This window comes from Lynx rufus, unplaced genomic scaffold (assembly GCF_022079265.1).
Source record: "Lynx rufus isolate CCGP_SWC_20201006 ecotype Redwood Valley unplaced genomic scaffold, mLynRuf1.p SCAF_10, whole genome shotgun sequence".
NCBI classification, from domain to species: Eukaryota; Metazoa; Chordata; class Mammalia; order Carnivora; family Felidae; genus Lynx; species Lynx rufus.
The window spans coordinates 83948415-83973755 of NW_025814824.1; the positions used below are offsets into that span (position 1 = coordinate 83948415).

General features: G+C 44.7%; 1 protein-coding gene across 2 annotated transcripts in view; it reads right to left on the reverse strand.

Annotated features, from left to right (window-relative positions):
- Positions 1–25341, reverse strand: part of GOLGA1 (golgin A1) — a 49396-nt gene that overhangs the window by 9713 nt on the left and 14342 nt on the right. For both annotated transcript variants that reach the window (XR_006960300.1, XM_047069393.1), the window contains exons 8-16: positions 24042–24170; positions 23544–23713; positions 22953–23064; positions 15533–15658; positions 12970–13065; positions 9523–9618; positions 7242–7391; positions 6635–6730; positions 596–685 (exon numbers count right to left, since the gene is read on the reverse strand). Coding sequence is in view for 1 of the 2 variants with exons in the window: in XM_047069393.1 (XP_046925349.1) it covers positions 596–685; positions 6635–6730; positions 7242–7391; positions 9523–9618; positions 12970–13065; positions 15533–15658; positions 22953–23064; positions 23544–23713; positions 24042–24170 (1065 nt within the window). In the remaining variant the exon portion in view is untranslated. The remainder of the gene's footprint in view (positions 1–595; positions 686–6634; positions 6731–7241; positions 7392–9522; positions 9619–12969; positions 13066–15532; positions 15659–22952; positions 23065–23543; positions 23714–24041; positions 24171–25341) is intronic.

Consider the following 25341-nt stretch of genomic DNA (forward strand, 5'->3'; position numbering starts at 1 on the left):
GTTCTGCCCAGCCTTCCCCAAGCTGTCATAACCATGACTTCCGTGTCCTGAGTACCTGTGACATGCCTAGGATTTGATACACATGACCTCATTATGATCTGAAAGGTGTAATTATCCTAAAGTTTTGCAGATGCAACTGAGACTGGAATTTATGTTTAGGACTCACCGAAGGCCTAGAGTCCATTCCCTACAAGGTCTGGGGCCCGATGCTGAGTCTGTCTTGAAAGGAAGCTTTGCCCACCCTTCTCGCTGAGGGCTCAGCTGTACTGCGTTCTCCGGGGCCTGTGGGCAGCGATGCCCCTCACAGAGTCAGAGCCCAGGAGGCACCTGGATGCGGGCTTTTCCCCAGGTAAGGTTTACAACAGTAACCGGCCATCAGACATCCAAAAAGGCCATCCCGTGGGGTGAGGATTTCTTTATGATGTTTTTCTCCCACCTTCCTAGAGACCTCAGGGTCATCAATCACACAGTTCCTGGCATCCCTGACACCTGTGTCCAGCCCCTGGAGGGGGACACACGGGGAGGCAGGCTGGTCCTGCCCGAGGCTGGAACACACCACCCTTTGGCCCGTGCCTCAGGGTCAAACGGGGCCTACCTGTTGCTGGAACTCTTCCCTCTGCTTCCGCACCTCCTCCAGGGCTTGAGCCATTGCGACACTCACAATTTCTCTTTGGCTCCACTCTTCCTACAATCCAGAAAATGGGTGGGACACTGAGCCCCCAAACGCCTCTCACGGGTGTTTCACTGCACGTTATGTGCCGCCCACTGGGGGAATGCCATCCTCCATCCTACAGATTTTCTTCCTGCTGCCCGAGGGCCCTGGACTGCCCTCTCGCTGCGGTGCCGTCTGTATGCCTCTGAGAGCTGTCCTGGTGTACGACCCACCAACCTCTCCGCACAAGGGCAAACCGCCGAGGCTCGGGGATCCCATGGGCACACCAGCCAGTCCTCGGGCCACGGTTAGGGGACCCAGAACTCCAAGAGAAGAGCTGGTCTGATGAAATCAACACAGAATAGGAAGGAAGATTCTCAGGCCATGTGAATGGACTAGTGGACCGGAACAACCCAATTATGGGAAAAATAATCAGCAATTACTGAATTAAATAGGGCAGGGCAAAATGCCACAGACTCATCAAAATTATCCATTTTATAAGAGAAAAATGCTCTGGTCCCACAGCTAGTAAGTGGCATTGCCAGGTCTGAAGCCAGCATCTGAGCTTAGAGCCAAGCCTCTGGATGTTAGACTGTACCACCCAGAAAATTTTCTGCATGGAGCCGGGCTGCCTCCCTGGCCTGGCCCACAGCACAGGAACCACCTCCTGACAGACAGACACATCGGTCCTCTTCCCGGAGACGGATGCCATGCTCACCGATCAACCCCTAGACTTCTCAGGTGCCTACATTCTGGTCAGGGACATCTGTGGTTTGTGTCTACCCCAGATCACACCGTTTTGGGGGATAAGAGCCTCATCACTGCTATTCCCCACTTCCACCCTGCAGTTCTGGAGGGCTGCCCATGTTGCGGCTACAAGGAGAAGCATGGGACTCAGGCCTGGCCAACTGAAGTACTGCAGCCCCCTGGCCAAATTGATTTGTTCAAGGGGTGGCTCTGTCACCTAAGATGGACCAATCGGAATCCCTTCTTACATCAGAAGCCTTTTTGATAAGCCAAGGAGAAGCCCTCTTTCCTAAGCTGGCATGTCACCAGCTTGGAGCTGCTGCTGTGATGACCACCCGATTTGAAGGCCGCCATCTGTATCGTGGGGAAAAGCAAGGCCAAGCGTCTGGGTAACTGACAGGGCAAGAAACAGCATGATGCAGGAAGGAAAGAGACCTGAGGCGCCCCCCACCCCCAAGTTCCAGTCGGACAAGTCTTTCTGGTTCTGGGAGCTACTCAACTCCCCTATGACACCTTTCAATTTGTGTCCGTACAAGTGAGTTGATGGAAGGAGATGCCAGCCTCCTGGCCAGGGGAATTCTGGCTCCTACTGTGGAGTTGTCAGAATTGACCTTTCTTTGAGTCCAACTCTAGTAGAGATGAGGAAACCTAGCGTCTGAATTCAAAAGGCAGGAGCCCGCGCTGCGCCAGACAATACCCCTCATCGGGGGAGGCAGTGTTGATACAGGAGAAGCAGCTACGGAAACGTGGCCCTGTGAGTCCAAGCGGCAGGTGGCAGAAGGCTTTTCCGGGGAGGTTTAGAAGAGCTCGGACTGCTGGTGTCTAAGAGGACGGCCAGCAGACAGAGCGCGAGGCAGGAAAGCAGGTCAGGGCAGGAACCAGAGACTCAAAGCACCTCCATGCCAGGAACTGCATGGGATACTTTTTATCCACGGTCACGCTCGAGCCTCGGGGCAATCCTCTCGAGGTCAAGGGTTATTATCTTCAGTTTTGAAAAAAGGGAAACTAGACTCCCTCAAGAGTCAGCCGGTGAGGGGCTAGGCTGGCACACAGAACGGGGTCTATGTGGCTCTGAAGTCTGCTACCGCCAGAGCCGCATGCAACCCAGGACTGTGGGATTCGAGGTTGCCCGGCACAGTCCGGGTTGGCCGCAGGAGCCACCAGGCTACCCACGTGTGGCAGCTCCCTGCACCTGGGAGTGTGTTCCCTGACAGCAGTCTAAATAGGTATGCACCTAAAAATAGTGCTTCAAAACACTTGAGGCAAAGACTGACAACCGGCAGGATTAAAGAGAGAGACAAATCTGTGATCACAGTTGAAGATTTAACACATCACTCTTACTAACTGATGGAACAAGGAGACAAAAAAGAAACATCAGAAAACATAAAAGATTTGGACAACACCATCACCCAACTTGATCTAATTAGCATTTACAGAATGCTTTCCCCTCACAGCAGCAGCGCACTGAAACATTTACCAAAATAGACTCTGTATGACAGGCTGGGCCATAAAACAAACCTCAGTAAACATCAAAGGGCTGAAATCATTTAGTGTATGATCTGATCATAATAGTATTAAACTAGAAATCCAAGATCGAGAACATTCCGCAAACATTTGAAAATTAACCACACTTCTAAACAGCCTGTGTGCGCCAGTTTTTATTCCCGCCTATCGGCCCCACTGCCCCTTTCATCCTCTGCTTTGCCACGATTCTACATCTGGTCTGAGGCTCTGCAAATGACATTTCTGCTCGTCCAGCTGGTTCCATGTGAGCCTCTGCCAACAGGAGGAGCTCGAGGCAGACTGGAAAGCAGGAGAACACAGCAAAAGCCTTGCTCCTTCCTGTCCGCTTCTGCGAGCAGTCTGCACTGCCCTGGCGGTGGCAAGAAGGCAATTTCTTCCCGCAGCCACATCTGCATCCGCTCTGCAGGTTCCCCAGCCCCCGGGGCTGATTTCACTGGCTGCCCTGTCCCCCAGCACACCAGCACCCGCTCAACAGCGTCCCCTGCTCAGAGGCCCAAGTGCCAGACCTGTGGGGCCCTTTGTCTTAATTCCTAAGTTTAATAATTCAACCTTCTTTGCTTTGTTCCCTTAGTTGTAGCTGTTTCTGCAGTGGCTACCTTCACAGTATCTTTTGCCTGTTTCAGCGCTGGACTAAAAACTTTACATGAGATCACGAATTCTCACTTCAATAAATGGGTCTGGTTCCTTTATCCTGACTGGACCGTGATGGACACACTGTAGGACAGATCTTCTGGTTCTTTTTGTGTACCTTTATTCTTTCTTATTGCCTTTTATCTTCTGTCCTCCTATCTAGAATCTTCCTCCACCTGAATGATGCTCTCTAGCACTTCCTTTAGGGCAAATCTGTTGGTGACTAATTCCTCGTTTCTGGGTGTTTTTTTTTGTTTTTTTAATATGAAATTTATTGTCAATTGGTTTCCACTCCTCGTTTCTGTTTTATTGGTTTTTATAGTTCTACTACCATACTGTGTCTGGGTACAGACTTCAAAACTTATCTTGGGAGAGCCTGCCTGGCTCAGTTGGAAGAGTATGTGACTCTTGATCTTGGGGGGTCATGAATTTGAGCCCTACATCAGGTGTAGAGATTACTAAAAAAAAATAAACTTAGGGGTGCCTGGGTGGCTTAGTCAGTTGAGCACCCGACTTGGGCCCAGGTTCATGAGTTCGAGCCCTGCGTTGGGCTCTGTGCTGACAGCTCAGAGCCTGGAGCCTGCTTCAGATCCTGTGTCTCCTTCTTCCTCTGCCCCTCCTCAGCCTGCATTCTGTCTGTCTCTCTCTCAAAAAAACAGAGAAAAAAAAAAAACCAAAAAAAAAATAAAGAAAAAGGAAAAATAACATTTATCCCATTTGGATTTGTAAGAATTCTCACACCTGTACCTGTGAACTGACAGCTTTCAGCTATTTGGAAAATTCTCAGCTACTGTTGCTTCAATAATTGCTTCGACCTCACATTTGCATTCCCTTCTGGGCCCCCACTGACAGGTGATCAAACACCTTGCAGCATCCTGTCTTTTTTCATGTTTTTTCTGTATTTCATTCTGCCTTTTCTTCTGTCTCACTAATTCTCTTATGAGTGCTAATCTGTTGTTTAACATATTATTTTTTAAAACAACTTTCCTGAAGTATAACTGACACTATGCTGCACATATTTTAAGTGTGGAATGTGATGGCTTATGGTGAAACCATCACCACAATAACAACCGTGAAAATACTCATTACCCTCAAAAGTTTCCTTATGCCTTTAGGGTGCCTACTGCACTGGGGTCTCAGCTCTACACTTTCCAGCTCCCACACTCTAATTTGTTTCCCTTTTAAAACTGCTTCCATTTAGTACAGTTTCCAAATCTCTGCTGAAATTTGTGATTTTGTCTTTTATTCCTTTAAACATGATAAACAATGTAATATCTGAGCCTCTGAACAGGACTTCCTGCTTCTGTACTTGCCTCCTTTCCAGAACATGCTCCACAAAGAACCAGAATAATGATTTTAAGACTTCTCCCATCACTTCTTTGCTTAAAACTCCCAAAGTCTGCTTGCCTGGCTCCTCTCCTCTTCTCCCTGAGCCCATTGAGCAGCAGCCACACTGGCCTTGGTGCTGTTTTCTGAAGTAAGTGTTTTTTCTGCCTCAAAGTTTTTCTTTTGTTTTTTAATTTTTTTTAATGTTTATTTTTGAGAGAGACAGAGAGTGAGACAGAGTGCAAGTAGGGGAGGGGCAGAGAGAGAGGGAGACACAGAATCTGAAGCAGGCTCCAGGCTCTGAGCTGTCAGCACAGAGCCCGATGCAGGGCTCAAACCCATGAACCGTGAGATCATGACCTGAGCCAAAATCGGACACCCAACCAACTGAGCCACCCAGGCGTCCCTGCCTCAGAGCTTTTCTATTTGCTATTTCTTTCTTTTTTTTTAATTTTTAATTTTTTAAAATTTACATCCAAATTACTTAGCATATAGTGCAACAATGATTTCAGAAGTAGATTCCTTAGTGCCCTTTACCAGTTAGCCCATCCCCCCTCCCACAACCCCTCCCATAACCCTCAGTTTGTTCTCCATATTTAGGAGTCTCTTCTGTTTTGTCCCCTCTATTTGCTATTTCTTCTGGAATATTTCCTTCCCAAACATTCACATTGCTGGCCCCTTCTCATGACTCAGAGCTTTTGCTCAAATATCACGGGAGCCCTCCCTAACCTCCACCTTAGAGCCCTCTCCTCTCTCCTCTTTGTCCTTCACACTTGCTTTACTTTCTCCACTGCACTTACGACTATTTATCAGTTGTTCATTTTCTAGTTACAAGCGCCACTGGAGGGAAATTTTGCCTGTTTTGCTCAATGCCACATGCCAGCACCTACACTAGAGCCCACAGGTACTCCACTGTTTGCTGAAGGAATGCATGAAAAAATATCTGCCACCAAAGTACACGTTTCCCATGATACAGCACTACATCATTAGCACCTAACTTAGCAGAGACTATTACTGAAAGCTTACTTAATGCAGACCCACAGCTTTGGGTGTTCTCAGAGAAGGTCTCTGCCAAAAGATCCACAAGATCTTTGTGTCGTGACCAAGTTGGGCAAGTACTGCAATGATCCATCATCTAAGGGCTCTTACGAACGGGGCCAGAGGAGGCTGGAGGCCTGTAAGAAAGTGGCAGAAACTCTCTGCATCCAGTTACGTGCAGGGAGTGAAGGGGGCAACGTCTGATTAAAGAATCTGATTAAAGAACCAAGTTCTCAGAAGGGAAAGGGTAACAATCCAGCAGACTGTTTCTCATCTCTGCATGTGGTCTCCGACATAAACAGATGGGGTCCTTACGACAAGTTAAGTCCTTGTTTTGCTAATCTCGCTGGAACGATCAGCACCACCAGTGGTTTGACAGCACGACTTTCAGGAAGCTGCTGACAATGACACAGAGGAAGGGCTGGATGCATGAAGTCAGACCAGCACCACCTGGAACTAACTGTGGAACTCAGACGAATTACTTATACGTGGAGCCTCAATGACGTTAATTGCACAGTGAGCATAATTCCTCCTCCCACCCTGGATCACGACAGGACTTGATGAGGTGAGATTTCTAACAAATGTCTAAGGGACTGTTGAACAAATGCCAGTTCACGCCTTCTCCACTCTGAGTACAGGACTTTCACTGGCTTGCTCCCAATACACGTATAAAAGATGGGCCACTGCTGTGACACATGGACGCCGTTAGATAAATACCTTGAGCTTCTTTAGTTCAAGTTGGTGGTGTTGCAACGAACGTTCACATTCATTCTTACTTTCTTTAAGGGCTGCATTTTCTTGCTCCAGTTCTCTCTGCAAATTAAGAAAAGTATACATAAAACGGAAAGGGCGTTTCCCTATTTCCCCTGGGCACAGTCCTACAGACATGGAACCTTTACGAATGCACCCCACCTCCTGTGTCCCTGCAGGGGTGGGAGAGGAGAATGGAAAATTCTCAGCTACCCTCCTTACGAGAAGAAATATGGCACGTGACTCTGACGGTGAGGAATCAGAGAGAGGGAGAAGCCATGAGGGAGGAACAAGAACACTGCAGAAAGAGGGGAGGAGGCTGACAGGATTGGTCAGGAAGCACAAGTCCTTGTGCAGCCCAGAAGAAAAGAAAAAACCCATCTGTTTGGGGTTTTATAAAAAGCAGCCTTTTTACATCCATTCTCATGAGCAGGTGTCTCGATGGAAAGATAAAAACTGCTCCAAAAAGTGGTTCTCTGTTGAGAGGGAGGCTGGTCTTCTTCCTGTCAACAACCCGGCGGCCCAGCAACGTGTGAACCCGGTGCTCACAAAGCTCACTCCTTTCCTCACGTACCACCTCCCGCTCTGCGGCGGTCTGGTCGGCCACCCGGGCGCTCTCCAGGGCAGCGAGCTGGGTCTCCAGTGTGTGGACGCGCTCCATGCACTGCCGTTCCAGGGCGAGGACCTGCTGCTGTGCCTGGCTGCTCTCCTTGTTTGCGGCGGCCTGCAGAGGACAGTATTCATGGTGACAGTGAGGACCTCATCCGTTCTGTCCCTCGGTGACCCAAAGATGGGTGTCCAGTGGAAACAACTCTCCTTCCTGCTCTCTGGCCTGGGCGCTGCTGAGGTCTCCACCTGCAGCCCTGCCGGGCACCCCTGGCCTATTCAGGAGCTAGAGTCTGGGACTGGTCTTGGTGCTGGGAGGACAGCTTAGGGCACCAGTCAGTCCTAAGACACAGCCCTCCTTCACCCTACTTGGTACTGCCCTCTATGGCTGAGGCTTTTCTTGGGGAGGCAATATGTATCTTCCTCAATTTACGATGGGGTTACAACCCGACAATCTCACTGTAAGTTGAAGGTATTAAGTCAAAACAAGCATCATAGCTCAGCCTAGCCTACTTTACTTTTTTTTTTTTTTTAATTTTTTTTTTCAACTTTTATTTATTTTTTTGGGACAGAGAGAGACAGAGCATGAACGGGGGAGGGGCAGAGAGAGAGGGAGACACAGAATCGGAAACAGGCTCCAGGCTCTGAGCCATCAGCCCAGAGCCCGACGCGGGGCTCGAACTCACAGATCGCGAGATCGTGACCTGGCTGAAGTCAGACGCTTAACCGACTGCGCCACCCAGGCGCCCCTAGCCTACTTTACTTTTTAAAGATTTTATTTTTAAGTAATCTCCACACCCAACGTAGAGCTTGAACTCACAACCCCAAGATCACGAGTTGCATGCTCTGCGGCCTGAGCCAGCCAGGTACCCCAGTTCTGAGCATTTAGAGTAGGCTAGGCCACGGGCGCCTGAGTGGCTCAGTTGGTTGAATGACTGATTTCAGCTTGGTCATGATCTCACGATTTGTGAGTCTGAGCCCCACATCGGGCTTTGCACTGATAGCACGGAGCCTGCTTTGGATTCTCTGTCTCCTTCTTTCTCTGCCCCTCCCCTGCTCACGTGCATTTTCTAAGATAAATAGATAAAATTAACAAATTAATAAAGTAGTCTAGGCTACTTAAAAAAAAAAAAAAAAAGAGGGCCACCTGGCTGGCTCAGTTGGTGGAGCACGTGACTCTTGATCTCAGGGTTGTGAGTACAAGCCCCATGCTGGATGTAGGGATTACTTCAAAATAAAATAAATAAATAAAATAAATAAATAAATAAATAAATAAATAAATAAATAAAATAAATATATAAATAAATAAAATAAATAAATGCATGCTCAGTACACTTACATTAGCCTACAATTGGGCTAAGTCTGTTTTATATTAAAGTGTTGGATATCTCCTGTAATTTACTGAATACTGCACTGAAAGTGACAAACAGAAAGTCTGCCCAGGGGCTGCGGCTCCCCACCACAGTCTGGTATCAAGGAAGAATATTGTATCGCACACCTTTAGCCCAGGAGAAGCTCAAACTTCACAATTTGAAGTATGGTTTCTACTCAGTGCGTACTGATTTCTCATCTCATAAAGCTGAAAATCCTTAAGTTGAGCCATTATAAATCATGGACGGTCTGTATAGTACAGTGACGACGAACAAGGGCTCTGACTGAAGAAAGATGCGGGTTCTGCCATTTACCAGCAGGGAGACCATGACCACTGGGTTAGTGACCCAGTCTTTCTGAACCAGCTTCCTCTAGGGAATGAGAATAGTACATACTTCTTAGGTCTATAGCAAGGACTAAATACAACATGTGCAGAATACTTAGCACAGTGACTGGCACGGCCCACATACAATAAATAATGCTTTCGTTTCTCTAGCTCCTAACTCAACACCCCACCTGGGGCTGCAATGGTTGGCCAAACCCCTTGCCAAGTTCTCCTCAGTCCTGGCCGCAAGCTGAGGTCTGATGGCCGGCAGAGTCACCACCTCTAATGGTCCCAGAACTAGGCCGGGCCCCACGGCCAGCCATCAGATGGCAATTAGCCAGTCCCTCCCTCCTTGGGTAACTCAGATCCTTCAGTACGTAGTGCGTCCGGACTCCCTCTACCACAGTTGCCCTCCTGCTCACACCCAGTTCAACAAGCGTATCTGAGGTCAGGTCCTAGCGCCTCACCGGAGTGAGTCTGGGGTGACTGCAAAGGCGTAGAGGGCAAGCAAGCATCAAGGGCCTAGAGCCCAGCAGCCACAACCACCACTTACAAGCTCCCGAATCTGAGCTTCCTGAGCCGCCACAACGTCACCACTGTGCTTCAGCTTCTCCTCAGAAGCCTGCAAGCTGTGCTCGAGCTCTTGCACCTGAGGGGGAAAGGGAGCGTCTTCATTCAGAAGAAGGCACAGGGTGGGAACAAATGGCTTTAAAAATCAAATCCGTTTAAATATCATTACCACTATTCTACCATTCTTTTCCTCCAGTCTGTTTTTGTGACTTTTTTAAAAAAAATAATTCTAGGCAAACTTTGTATTTTTCCTCTTCACTCAAGTTTCCTTTTGTGTTTCAATGTAGCCTTGAGAACCTGGATTATTTCCTTAAGGGATGTTTCACAATCTACTGACCCACTGCCTCCTGTGCTGGCGCTCACGTTGTTTCCCGCTTTCCTGTCTGAGACAGTTAACGTCTTCACTCGACAGTTTTTGACCTGGTTTGAGCCACTTCCTTACGACAGATTCCAGGAAGTGGGATGACTGCTCACCGTACAAACTTTCACTCATTCCACAGACGTCAACCGAGTCTGACTGTGTACCCGGCACCGCACTAGGACGCTAGGCCGGCCCCGCAGATGGGACGACACCCTGTCCGCAGAGCCAGATCTTCCAACGGGCCATTTTTATCTGATTTGAGCTGTCTTTGCCAATTTCCCTTATAAAGTCCTCTTGTTCGCTGAATAACATTTGACCTTGAGGAAGCTTATCGTGAAAACAAACACAAGGAAGGTTGCAGCTTTGTCACGGAGAGGTAGGTACCCCATGGGTGGAGGACATTTTTAGGTCTCACGGCTCCTTATACATATTCACATGTAAGATTTAACTGCAACAACTCCCTGAGAACAGCATTATTTCCACAGATGAGAACAGCGTTACTTGTCCAATATCACAAATTTTATTAATGGTAGAGCCGGAACTGAAACCTAGCTTTTTAAACTCCTGAATTCAGAAAGGATCTACTCAGGTCCCAATTTAGAGGCAGAGCTCCAGAAAGATTCAGATCCACAAGAGGTTCAGCACAGAGTTATCATATGACCTGGGAATCCCACTCCTAGACAGAAACCCAACAGAAATCAAAGTAAAAGCTCACACAAAAACCTTGTTCACAGCACTACACTAATGTTCATTATTCACAATAGCCAAAAGGTGGAAATAACCCAAATGTCCGTCGACAAATGAACAGATAAACAAAATGTGGTACAGACATAAAAAAGAATGAAAGCCTTTTTTAAAAAGGCTTATTCAGCCTCAGGGCACCTGGCTGGCTCAGGCAGGAGGGCATGTGACTCTTGATCTTGGGGTCATGAGTTTGAGCCTCCATGGCATGGAGTTTACTTAAAATAAAAAAACTGAAAACAAAACAAAACAAAACAAAACCCTGGCTTATTTGGCCTCAAAAAGGAATGAAATTCAGACACATGCTACAACATGAATGAACCTTGAGGCCATATGTTAAATGAAATTAGCCAGACACAAAAGGACAAATATCGTAAGATTCCACTACTATGAGGTTTCTACAACCTCAAATTTATAGGGATAGAAAGTAGAATGGTGGCTGCCAGGGACTGGGGGTGGGAGAGAATGGGAAGTTAGTATTCAATGCAGACAGAATTTCAGTTTGAGACGATGAAAAAGTTCTGGACATGGATGGTGGTGGTGGATTCACAATAGACTGAATGTGCTTAATGCCACTAATTGTACACTAGAAACTATATTGAAATGGTAAATTTTATGTCACGTACTTTATTGCAATAAAAAATAGAAATTCAGAAATAGAAATGAATTCTAATAAAGCAAACAAAGCTGTGCTGAGAAAAATACACCTTTGAATATTTTTATCAGGAAATAAGATTTTTATTTTTTTTTTAATTTTTTTTTTCAACTTTTATTTATTTTTGGGACAGAGAGAGACAGAGCATGAACGGGGGAGGGGCAGAGAGAGAGGGAGACAGAATCGGAAGCAGGCTCCAGGCTCTGAGCCATCAGCCCAGAGCCTGACGCGGGGCTTGAACTCACGGACCGCGAGATCGTGACCTGGCTGAAGTCGGACGCTTAACTGACTGCACAGGAAATAAGATTTTTAAAATGAGCTAAGCAGGCGCCTGGGTGGCTCAGTCAGTTGAGCATCCCACTTCAGCTCAGGTCATGATCTCATGGCTCGTGAGTTTGAGCCCCACATCAGGCTCTGTGTTGGCAGCTCAGAGCCTGGAGCCTGCTTCAGATTCTGTGTCTCCCTCTCTCTCTGCCCTCCCCCAGCTTGTATTCTATCTCTGTCTGTGTCTCTCAAAAATAATAAACATTAAAAAAAATTTTTTTTAAATGAGCTAAGCATTTGTGATAGTCTGAATGTTTGTGTCCCCCAAATTCATGTTGAAAATCTAATGTCTGATGTGATGGAGACAGGAGGTGATGATGCCTTTGGGAGGTGAGGTGTTCAGGTGATGCCTTTGGGAGGTGAGGCGCTCAAGTCCTGAGGGTTCCGCCCTCAGGATGGGATTAGTGCCCTTAAGAAAGAGGCTCCACAGAGATCCCTTACCCTTTCCACCATTTCGCACGCCATTAAACTGGCAAAATAAACAAATAAATGGCTGGAAAAGACAGCAAAGCAGGTATAGGACCCCTTCAAGCATGCTGGGGGAGTAGAGCCAAGCGCAGCCCTTGTAGGAACATTCTTGTCCTACTTAGTCACATTAGGTCATATGCATTCTCTACCCTCAAGGCGACAAGGACAGAGCTATTTGCTGCCATGTATTCTGTGGTGACAGGAAGAAGGTGGCAATCTGGACGTCCAGCGCCTGGCAGATGACTGCAATGTGGTGTAGTGAGCGCAATCCAGTGGACACAGCCAGAAGATGGGGCGGGTGAAAGGAACAGTGGATGTGGAACTACATCACTCACATAAATTAACACACATGCACACAAAACAAGGTCACCAATTTTAAGGTAACCCAACAACAAAAGGATCTCTCTTAACCACATTAGAATGGCTTCCTGTGGGAAGGAAGGGACTGGGGATAAAAGGGAATGAACAAACGAGAACAATTTTGTGTGGAACAACGGTGGCAATGTGGCAAGAATGAAGAAAATGACTAACTCAACCATGTGTAAGTAAGATCCAAAACAGTCCCTTTAAAAGAAAACTTTTGGGGTGCTTGGGTGGCTCAGTCAGTTGAGCGTCTGACTTCCACTCGGGTCATGACCTTGTGGTTCATGGGTTTGAACCCCGTGTCGGGCTCTGTGCTCACAGCTCAGAGCCTGAAGCCTGCTTCAGATTCTGTGTCTCCCTCTCTCTCTGCCCCTCCTTGCTCACACTCTCTCTATCAAAAATAAACATTACAAAAGAAAAGAAAAGAAAACCTCTGACCCCAGGGGATTCTCCCACAACCACGTCATCCAACCAGGTTACCACCCAGACATGGGAATCACTAAGAGTGAGGTTAGTACCCGAGTCTCCAGGATGTCCATGGCCTTGGCCTGGCTGCTTCTGGCTGCCAAGAGCTGCTGTCTGGTATCCTCCAAATTCTGCTCAGCAACTGTTTTCTGTAAGTTGAAGGAAGAGTATAAGAAAATAGTCATTTTCCCACTGAATAAATACTCACCGATACCTACAATATACTGTGATTTGTGCAAGACACAAAGGACACAAATGCATTAACAAAAATAAGGGCTGATTGAGATAAATCTCACATTACATAAAGTATACACAGAGGGGCGCCTGGGTGGCTCAGTTAAGCATCCGACTTTGGCCTAGGTCATGATCTCGCTGTTCCCGAGTTCAAGCCCTGTGTCGAGGTCTGTGCTGACAGCTCAGAGCCTGGAGCCTGCTTCGGATTTTGTGTCTCCCTCTCTCTCTCTCTCTCTCTCTCTGCCCCTCCCCGGCTCGTGCTCTCTCTCTCTCAAAAATAAATAAGTATTAAAATTTAATAAAAAAAAGTATGCAATAAATTTGACACAGTCCTTAGTCCTTGAGGCTGGGGCAAAAGACTAACAAAAAGATTACAGAGTGCAGTAAGTACCCACAGAGGTGTCCTGTGCAGGACACTCGCCGCCTCAGGAAAGTGGGTGGCTTCCTAATTCACAGGTGGCCAGGGGTGGGAGGGAGCACCCAGGCAGAGGGAAGGTCAGTGGAGTCATGAAATAGCCTGGGACACTCAGGGAACTACAACTTCCAAAAAGCTAAAGTAATGGTGGATTCAGGTCAAGAAACAAAACGAGAAAGTCAGGCAAAGGACCAGATCATGAGAAGCTTTTTATGCTGCAGAAAGGAGACTGAATTTAATTTTGCAGGCAATGTATTTTTTTTTAAGTGTATTTATGTATTTTAAGAGAGAACAAGCTGCAGAGGGGCAGAGAGGGGGACACAGGATCCAAAGCAGGCTCTGTACTGACAGCAGAGAGCCCAATGTGGGGCTCAAACTCACAAACCATGAGATCGTGACCTGAGCTGAAGTCAGATGCTTAACCAACCTTGAGCCACCCAGGCACCCCTGTAGGCAATATATTTTAAAGTGGGGCTGTCCAAACACTGGCATTAGACTAACTTGATTGGCGGAGGGGTACCTGGCTGTTAAACTTGGAGGTCTACACCTGGCCTACTGAAAACAGGCTATCTGTGGGCAGGAATATACACTTTAAAAAAACTCCCCTTGGGGCGCCTGGGTGGCGCAGTCGGTTAAGCGTCCAACTTCAGCCAGGTCACGATCTCACGGTCCGTGAGTTCGAGCCCCGCGTCAGGCTCTGGGCTGATGGCTCAGAGCCTGGAGCCTGCTTCCGATTCTGTGTCTCCCTCTCTCTCTGCCCCTCCCCCGTTCATGCTCTGTCTCTCTCTGTCTTAAAAATAAATAAACGTTGGAAAAAAAAAATTTAAAAACAAACAAAAAAAAAAACTCCCCAAGTAACTCCTATGCACACTAAGCTTTATAATGATGATGATGGCACAACAATAATGATTATAATATTACCAGCTGAAATACATTGAGACTTATGTTCTAGAGCTTCATTCTGAGCACTTCACATACTGTAACTCCTTGAACCCTAACAACAATTCTATTTGTTTGGTACAATTATCAACTCTATTTCAAAGAGGAGAAAACAAACACAAAGAGATTAAGTTACTTGCTCTAAGTCACAAACTGGTAAGTAGAACAGGCAAGACACAAACCTATGCAGTCTGATTCTAGAAATCAATACACTCCAGAACCCAGGGTATACACACTTGTAGACTGTAGGGGAGCTGGGGAAAATGGTTAAGGGAATGAGGCAGTCAGGAATATCAGCTAGGCAGGGAGCGTAGAAGACTGTCAGGGGTGAAGGACAGACTTATTTTGGGTAGGGCAGGCTGGAGACTTCCGATAGGAACTCAGCTAGAGCAACTGGAAGCCCTGAAGGACGACGGTGGCAGTGGAGATGGAGATACTTAGTTGAAACTAAGTGCAGACAGACAGGGAGGGTCTAATCTGGGCCCAAGGTCTTGGCCGTGCCACCTTTGTCATGGTGAGGCCAGTCACTGGGATACAAAGGGAAGGAGGGTAGGATATGGGCAGACAGTGGGCTCAGGCCTGATGAGAAAGTGAGTTCACCTACACCACTGGGCAAAAGGCCAGTCCGCTCAACAGCCTCCCTCAGCGAAGGAGAGTCCCCTCACTGCTGAAGGCCATTCTTGTTCACACCACAGGCAGATGGTAAAAATTTTCCTTGGCCACCGGAAAGTGCAAAAGGGTGGAAGAGAACAGGGCGGTAAGATAAGATAGCCCAAGTGGCATATATCACCGGTGGAGTTTATTGGCGATTGGGAGGGATGCTGTTCATTCACAAGCATCTCTGAATGAAGCATGGTACACATGGGTGACAGGGCTGTTTTTGCTGGAAGCAGGACAATCAAAAGTTGGAGGGAGTGCTCTCCCACCCGGCTGCTTGTGGACTCTGGCCCTGCAGCTCTGTGACTGCATGAAATCTCCGGTGTTACCATTCCCTTCCCAGCAGTGGCTGCCCTAACAGAGCCAGCTACCTCTTTCAGGAGCTCGTGCACGTGTTCTTCTCCTGACAGGTTCTGCTCTAGTCTCTTCTCCAAGGATGAGACTTTCTCCTGCAAGTGTGTGATGAGTTTTTCTTTTTCTTGAGTATCAGCAGTGGCCTGCAAGTGAAAGCAGAGATTACGTTACTCTATGACCCCTCTCCCACTTCCTGTATCCTCTTGGATCATTACGTTTCCCCGAAATTCTGTTCTCAACTGCCTCTCAGAAGAACAAACAGCCAAGATATCTTCCTTGAAAAGGGACACAGAAGATGCAAGATCAGGAGCCAGCACCACCCAGGCACTGGTTCAGACTGAGCACCGCAAGAGGTAATCAATCGTTCATACAACGTAAGCAATTGACAATGCGGGAAGGAACAAGGCTATTCCCTTAGTGGAATGCACCCAGGACGCTGAGAAGATGCGCCTCCTTTTTAAGACAATCAGATTATATTGTCATGATGTACAACCTTTTACTCTCATCAAGCACACGTTTAATCCTATTAATCTAGAGTCCAATAGGGCCCACAACAACTTTAGCTCACACGCCAAACTTGGCAGAACTAATCCCACTCAAGAAGGACCCCATAAGCTCTACAAACGACCAAAGAGAACAATGTTTCTGGACACATGGGGCTGGATGAAGGAGTAATGATGCCAACATAGCTGCCTTAATGAAGGCCTAAGAGAGAACTTCTAAAACACAGGATGACATTCACCCTGGCCTCCCAGCACAGGGACCAGGGCAGATACATTGTGCATCTCACACCCTAGCCCCAAACCAACAGCTATCCCCTTTTCAGTCTATCCCTTTAGCAATGATGGTAGTTAGTGGTGGTGGCAACGGGTTGGGACTTGGTTCAACAGAGGATCCAGGGAACTTTGAACACACAAGTTCTTAGATCCCTAGTGGTCCTTGTATTCACTGAGGTTGCCCATTCTCCTCTCTTCAAAAAAAGTTCGTACAGCATCAACATCTTACTATGAAGACTTGTACATCCTCACGGATACTCTGCTTCCTCAAAATCCCCTACTTAATGCTTCTGTTGCTCCATTTCAAGCTACAGACTTTCATGTTCAGCTTGGAACCCAGTCAATCTCTCCTCAGAATAAAATGTAGCAACTTGGGCTTAGGGTTTTAGGAAGAAACACTTGCCATTCTACATTCTCACAGGGGTGATGGCATAGGTAGTAGAGGAGAAGTTTGAAGCATGGATTCAAGGTTCCATAGTTCAATAAACTTTTATCAAGTCTATACCGTGTGTTGCCTTCTGAGGATACAACCAGACACAGTTCCTGATCCACAGATGGTGGCTGGTGGTGAAGACACATACACATGCAATCAATTATAAAACAATACAATCATACTGCAACAGAGGGACATATAAGGTGCTATGAGATATCAAAGAAAGGAGGGATTAACGGGGGAAATCATATCAGGCGTATCCAGATCAGGTAGAAGGGGGATGAAAGAGGAACAAGCATTCTGGGTAAAGAACAGCACATGCAAAGAGGTGCCGGACAAGTTCAGCATGACCATAAAGCCGGGAAAAGAGGTAAAGACAACTCCCACGTCTGTGACTCAGATGTCTGGCCAGAGGGAGAGAGAGAAAGAAAACAGTTTGGCCATGACGACCAATCATGAGGGGTCTCTTACTAATAATGCAATGATCAGAAAGTATAGCAGAGTGTAGCAGTGGCAGCTATAGTCTGCAGAACATGAGTAAGCACTTCCCATCATCCCTGGTCCTTTATGACCACCCTTCACTGTGTCCATTTATAAGGAAACTGAAGCTTAGAAAATAGCCCAAAAGCGCACACCTTATTGTGAAATTAAAGATTCAAACTCAGGTCTTCTGCAGCCAAAGCCTGTACTCATTCTACTACATATCAATATGAACTTGAGATATATAGCTGACTCTTTATAGAGAAAACCAAAGACCAAACAAGTTTTGGTGTTAGGCAAAATTAGGGACAGAAAAAGAATCAGTTACAATTTCTGTTTAGTCTTCCTGTGTGCCATATCCTACATGGATCCTCCCCTCCACTCCGGCTGCTTTATTTCAGGCCCCCAACACCTTATATGTTACAGCTAACATTATACTTAATGATGAGAAACTCAAAGCTTTTCCACTAATATCAGGTATAAGGCAAGGATGTCCCCTCTCATTAGTCCTTTCCAACATTGTATTAGAAGTCCTTGCTAATGTTAAAAAAAAAAAAAAAGTCCTTGCTAATGTAATAAGGCAAGAAGAGGAAATATAAGTACATACATTAGTAAGGAAAACAAAACTGTCTTTGTTAGTAGACGACATGATCATTAATGTAGAAAATCTAAATAAACTGGCAAAAAAACCCCTCCCAGAAATAACAAGTGATTATAGAATGGTTGCAGGATACAAGGCTGTTATACAAAAGTCAACTGCTTTTCTATGTACCAACAATAAAAAAGTGGAATCTGAAATTAAAAACACAATACCATTTACATTAGCACCCTAAAATGAAATACTCAGGTATAAGTCTAATAAAATATGTACAAGACCTATATGAGAAAAACTACAAAACTTTGATGAAATAAAAAAACAAAACAGAACTAAATAAATGGAATGAGAGTTCATTTTAATGGATAGGAAGACTCAATATTGTTAAGATATCAGTTCTTCCCAACTTGACCTATAGATTCAATGCAATACCAACCAAAATCCCAGCAAGTTATTTTATGGATATCAACAAAATGATTTTATATGGAGATCCAAAAGACCCACAATAGAGCCAACACAATACTGAAGGAGAAGAACAAAGTTGGAAGACTGATGCTACCCGACTTCAAGACTTACTATGAAACTACAATAATCAAGACAGGATGATATTGATAAAAGAACAAATTGGGGCGCCTGGGTGGCTCAGTTGGTTAAGCGTCCGACTTCAGCTCAGGTCATGATCTCACAGCCCGTGAGTTCGAGCCCCGTGTCGGGCTCTGTGCTGACAGCTCGGAGCCTGGAGCCTGCTTCAGATTCTGTCTCTCTCTCTCTCTGCCCCTCCCCTGCTCGTGCTGTCTCTCTGTGTCTCAAAAATAAATAAAAACATTTTTAAAAAAATTAAAAAAAAAAAGAATAGATCAATGAAACAGAATAGAGAGCCCAGAAATAGATGCCCATAAGTAACTTGACTGATCTTTGACAAAGAAGCAAAAGCAATACAACAAAGCAAAGACAGCCTCTTCAGCAAATGGTGCTGGAACAAATGGGACATCCATATGAAAAAAAAAGAATCTAGACATAGAAACCTTACAACCTTCATAAAAATTAACTCAAATTGTATCACAGATATAAATGTCAAACTTAAAACTATAAAACTCATAGAAGATAACACAAGGAGAAAACCTCGATGACCATGGGGATAGCAATTATTTGTTAAATATACCACCAAGGGTGTGATGCATGAAAGAAATAATTGATAAACAGACTTCATCAACATTAGAAATGTCTACTCTGCTAAAGACAATGTCAAGAGAATAAGAAATCAAGCCACAGACTAGAGAAAATATTTGCAAAAGACACATCTGATAAAGAAGTGCTATCCAAAATGTAAAAGAAACTCTTACAATTCAACAATAAGAAAACAAATAACAGAGTAAGACAAAGAAATAAAAGGTATAAGAATTTGAAACAAACAAAACTTCATCATTATTCACAGATGACTGCTATTTAAGAACTAAAAAACATCTGTACGTTAGTTATTAAGCTTAATAAGAGCTAATAAGTTGTACAAAACAATATACAAAAATAATATCATTTCTATAGGCCAGCAACAAATACAAAAAGTAATTTTTTAAAAAATATTTTTAAGTTTATTTTGAGAGAGAGAGAGAGAGAGAGGGAGAGAGAGAGAGGGAGAGAGAGGGAGAGAGAGGGAGGGGGAGAGGGAGAGGGAGAGGGAGAAAGAGAGAGAGAGAACAAGGAGGGGAGGACCAAAGAGAGAGGGAGAGAATCCCAAGCAGGCTCTGCACTGTCAGCACAGATTCTGATGAGGAGCTTGAACTCACGAACTGTGAGACCATGACCTGAGCTGAAGTCAAATGCTTAACCAACTGAGTTACCCAGATGTCCCTTGAGAGGTCCCGTAATCTCTACACCCAATGTGTGGCATGTTCCACTGACTGAGCCAGCCAAAAACCCCCAAACTTTCCATATCTTAAATATGCCCTAGAATAACCTGCACAGGTGGATGAAAGCTCATAGCAGCCTTGTATATAAGAGCAAAAGACCAGAAATACCCCAATGTTGACTGTCAATAAGATGGATAAATTTTGGTAACTTCATAATATGTAGCTGAGAAAAGAACAAGTTATAGCAGCATGTACCCATATGAAAGTTTTTTAGGAATACAATGTTGAGCACAAAAAACAAGATTTAGAATACCTACACCATGATTTATATAATTTTAACATGCATGAGAAACAAAAGAAGATATATACTGTTTAGGGATAAAATAATGGTAAAACTATAAAACAAAATGGAAGTTTCTTCCACTGTTCTATAAAACAAATGGAAGTTTCTAGATAGTGTTTACTTAGAAAAAGGAGGGGTGCCTGGATGGTTCAGTTGGTTAAGCGTCCTACTCTTGATCTTGGCTTAGGTCATGATCTCACAGTTTGTGGGTTCAAGCCCCACATCAGTCTCAGCACTGACAGCGCAGAGCCTGCTTGGGGTTCTGTCTCTCCCTCTTTCTGCCCTCCCTTCCTCACTCTGTCTCTGTCTCTCAAAATAAATAAGTAAACTTAAAAAAAATTAAAAAAAACTTAAAAAAAAAAAGAAAAAGGAATGGGATGGAACAGTGAATAGCACATGGGGAACCTCAAAGATAAACATATTACTCTTTTTAACCCGGGGGTTAGCTACATAGGGGTTCACTGACTTGTTATACTCTCTACCTTACTTATCTTTGTAAATGTTACATCTATTCAATAATGATAAACAAAACAATGGACTCCAAACTCATGATCTTCATGATAAAACTGTCCTTCCTCTGGTGCTCTTAGCCCAATGATTGACACTATCAGCCACTCAGTCGATCACTCCAGAAACCCGAAACCATCACCAAAACTTTTCTCTTGCTCCTCTTCTACATCCATTGCAGTAGCAAGTAGGTCAGTGTCTTCACTGTTTCATAAAATGTCTAGTCCATTCTCTTCACCACCACTCTTGTCAAAGCCACCATGTTATGCCTGAACAGGTGTAAGAGCTTCCTAAATGGACGCCCACTCAACATTTCCTCCTAAATCAATCCATTCTCCTCTGTGTTCTTTCTTCCAGTTCCCTGAATGTGCTAATCCTTTGCCTGCCTCAAGGTTTCTGGGTTTCTGGTTCATACTGCTCCTTGCTTAAAATTCTCTCCCACTGTCTCTCCCCCTCCGCAGCTGAAGTGTTACTTCCTCAAAGGAAATACTTGTTTGACCCCCAAGGCTAATCTGATGCCATTAAAAGATGCCACAATATCCTGTAGTTTTGCTTCACTGCATGCATCAGGGTTTGTAATTATATATTTATGTATATATTACCGATTAACATCTGACTTCCCCTCTAGACTAGAAGTTCCACAAAGGCAAGTGCGGTATCTGTCTTGCTCACCACGGTGTTTCTTTTTTTAAAGATTTTATTTTTAAGTAATCTCTACACCCACCGCGTGGCTTGAACCCACAACCTGAGATCAAGAGCCACACATTCCACTGACTGAGCCAGTCAGGCGCCCCTGTTCATCACAGTTTCTAACACTCAGCACAGAGCACTGAACCTGGCACACAGTAAGGCTCAAATCATATTTTTAGAATGAATGAGAGAACTTATTAGTATAACCACAATCTAAAAAATTAGTTTTTCCAATTATGAAATGGATGGATTTTTTTCAATGTTTGTTTATTTTTGAGAGAGAGAGAGAGAGAGAGAGAGAGAGAGAGAGAGAGACAGTGCAAGTGGGGGAGGAGCAGAGAGATGCAAAATCCTAAGCAGGCTCCAGTCTCTAAGCTGTCAGCACAGAGCCCGATGTGGCACCTAAGCTCAATGTGAGATCACGACCTTAGCCGAAGTCAGACGCTCAACCAACTGAGTCACCCAGCCGCCCCTGAAATGGACAGATGGTTCTAATTGATATCAAAGTGTCTCTTGAGTCCCAAAATTTGTGTGTTATCTCCGGTACTCCCATATGTTCTGTGCCCTTCTGCTTTCTCTGCCTCCTGCTGTACTACCCATCTTTGAAATTCCAGTTCCTCCAGGAAGAGTTCCTTGACTCCTGTGCTGGAAACACATACTCTCCCTATGGCCTATCTTTTGCAATGGAAAACCTATGTCACTTATTTGGGACTTGCTGAGTTGAGAATTTCTTTTCTTGTGGTCACAGGAGGTTTGAGTTCTATAATGAAACTGTAAGTTCCTGACAGAAAACACTAAGTCTCCAGATTTTCAGTTCACTGAGGGTAGAGACCTTATATCACACTCATTCATTTATGTAAGGTCTGTTTACTGGGTGAGGCAACAAAGTCCAGTAGCACAAGCATGAGTTTTGGAGTAAGACTTGGGTTAGAATCCAGCTTTGTCACTTATTGTGACTTAGTTTTAAATTCTTGAACAAAGTATATAACCTCTCTCAGGTTCCATTTGGGTATCTGTAGGTATGCGAAGACTCCTATTTACACAAATAGATGCTGTTAAGTCTTTTGTTGCACTTGAGATTAGCAGTTCTCAAGGGATGAGGGTAGAGTCTGTGGTACCACCTGCCAGGGGATGTTCTGTCATATGATGGGAAGGGCTGGATTGTCAATGCCTGAAGGATGCTGCTGGCATTAAGAACCCAGGGGCCAGAAAGCTAAATGTCCTGCAATGCAAGGGACAATCATACAATACAATTATTCTATTCAAAATGATGAGAAGAAACATACCACTGAGAAACACTACTCTATAGTCAATAATAATATTTTTTATTCTTCTTCTTTATAGTCTCAAGCTTAGCACACGCCTGTAATAGGAAGGCAATAAGTGTTGGCCAAATGAACAAATGAAGTGTAATGACTATCATTCTGAACAAACTGCATTAGGCCCCATCATCCATGATGGTTACATCTTCTTATGCTTGAGGTCCACCATGGAGTACTTTAGAACAAACGTGAGCAGATCAAATCGTGTGCTTTGAGAATTCCTGCCAGTACAATACTGACCTCTTCTGTTAAGCAACCTTTGTTCAGCCATGTGGCCACTTACATGGGAATGTACCCTGGCTAGACCAGGAAGTAGGGCAGTGCAGACAGCATGAGAAATAGAAGTTTCAGCAGCCACCCTGAGACTGAAATTTCTGACAGATTCAGTTTCTACCCCATTCATGAATCCTAGCAACCTGGATCCGCTCCTAGTACTCTACTTACCTTCTGCAAATCCATGGAAAGCTGCTGAATGGATACTTGGAGCTCTTGTTCCTTTTGCTCCAGGGCTGCGATCTTATTTTCTGCACCTGTTTTTGAAGCTGTCACATGATCCCTTCATTGAAAGAAAGCAGACAATAAACACATTTGGAAATCTCATCTAAAGGACACTTTCTGACAGGAAAAATACAGATGGCTCTTTATATGTCAGGGCTGCAAACGTTAGCCACGTGAAGATTATCAATGGAGAAGACTCCTTGGCTCTTTCTGAAGTAGAAGCCCAAAGAGAAAAATCCCACCCAGGTTTAAGCAAAAAATCCCAGTCTGCCTTTGGTTACTCAATAGCTTAGAAACAAAAACATACTTAATTGCTTGGTAGGCTTGGAAGCTGAGCTTAGGCAGGTGAAGGGGAATAAAGGTTTAGGGTGGGGGAGGTAGAGGGTCCTGAGCCCTGGGCTGGTAAGGACAATCCAGAAGCCTTTGCCAGAACTGAGATCAGAAAGTGTTGCAATGAACAGTGGGGAAAGGCAGGCGAGCTATAGCCAGAGCTACACTAACACCGCTTCCCATGGGCCCCACAGACCAAGCAAGAACCTCTGTTCTTCCAGCGCTGAGTAGCGTCTCTGCAATTCTTCTAGCTTCTGGCTTAAGTCTGAAGACATCTGATTGGAGGTCATCAACTCTTCCTGGATGTGAGTAAGTTCTCTGGTTCGTGCCTCCAACTCTTTTTCCATTTTCCCCAGACTTTCCTCTTTTTTTAAAAGCTGATACAAAGATATAAAGTTTCATTAGGCCACTATGAAGAAATACTACTAAGACATATTTTTAAAAACAGGGATCAACAAGCCAAACTTTTATAACATTTTTGTGAGCTTATAAGGGGACTTAAATGCCCAGTAGTAAAAAAAGAAAGAGAAAGGGAACGCATTTCAAACAGAACCTTCCCATTATAATAAATTGAAAAACATACAACTATGATTAATATCAAAGACTACTAGGGTATGTTTCTCAGTCATTAGAGAGTGAGGACTAGTAAAACCAGAGTAATTAATCATCTATTCAGTATTTAGCTATGAAAACAAAAATGCGTACCATGTGCTTTACTTTACTTAGTTCCTGCTGCTGGAACCCCTCTAATTCATCCATTTCATCCCTCCTTTGGAAAAGATTCAAACTCTGGTTCTTCATTTCCTGTAATTGAGCTGTCAGAAACCTTTTCTCCTATTTAGAGGAAGAAGACATCATCTCAGGCAATTAAGACACCAGAAATCCATATTATATAAGCAGATTTTTTTTTTAATCTACACAATGTTTTTATTTTTATTCGGGAGATTTTTTCCCCCTAAGATTTTAAGTATTCTCTACACCCAACATGGAGCTTAAACTTGTGACTCCGAGATAAAGAGTCACACCCTCCTCCGACTGAGCTGGCCAAGTACCCCCAGCAAAATCCTTAATAAATAAACACCATTAAAAAAATCTCTTGTCAGTAGACAATTTTAGATAATGGTAAGCTTTACAGTGATAGGACCAAAATGGCCTTATCTACAAATTTAAGTTAAAAATAAATATGTTTTTAAAATTTTTTTTTTCAACGTTTATTTATTTTTGGGACAGAGAGAGACAGAGCATGAACGGGGGAGGGGCAGAGAGAGAGGGAGACACAGAATCGGAAACAGGCTCCAGGCTCTGAGCCATCAGCCCAGAGCCTGATGCGGGGCTTGAACTCACAGACCGCGAGATCGTGACCTGGCTGAAGTCGGACGCTTAACCGACTGCGCCACCCAGGCGCCCCAATAAATATGTTTTTTAAAAAAAATTCTTCTTTTTTTAAGTAAACTTTACAGCCAGTATGGGGCTCAAACTCATGACCCTGAGATCCAGAGTTACACGCTCTAAGCCAGCCAGGTGCCCCCCAAAAACAAATGTTTTAAATGACACCTGTGAATAAAGGGAACAAGAGCAACCATTACTTAACACTTTAAAGTTCTTAAGTTTGATCAGGAATTACAGAGGGGCACCTGGGTGGCTCAGTCGGTTAAGCGTCCGACTTCGGTTCAGGTCATCCTGTGTCGGGCTGTGTGCTGACTGCTCAGAGCCTGGAGCCTGTTTCAGATTCTGTGTCTCCCTCTCTCTCTGACCCTCCCCCGTTCATGCTCTGTCTCTCTCTGTCTCAAAAAAAAAAAAGTTAACAAAATAAAAAAAAAAAAAGAAATTACAGATATCCATGTTACACATCTATTTTCAAGTGACATAGTGAACTGGCTGAATGGTGTGAATCACTATAGAGTAAGGCTGAATACTCTGAAAAAATGAGATGCATTTAAGTAGAACTGGTATCAGTTAGCAATTTCAGTTAGGACATCAACAAAAGTTAGACATGACTGTGACT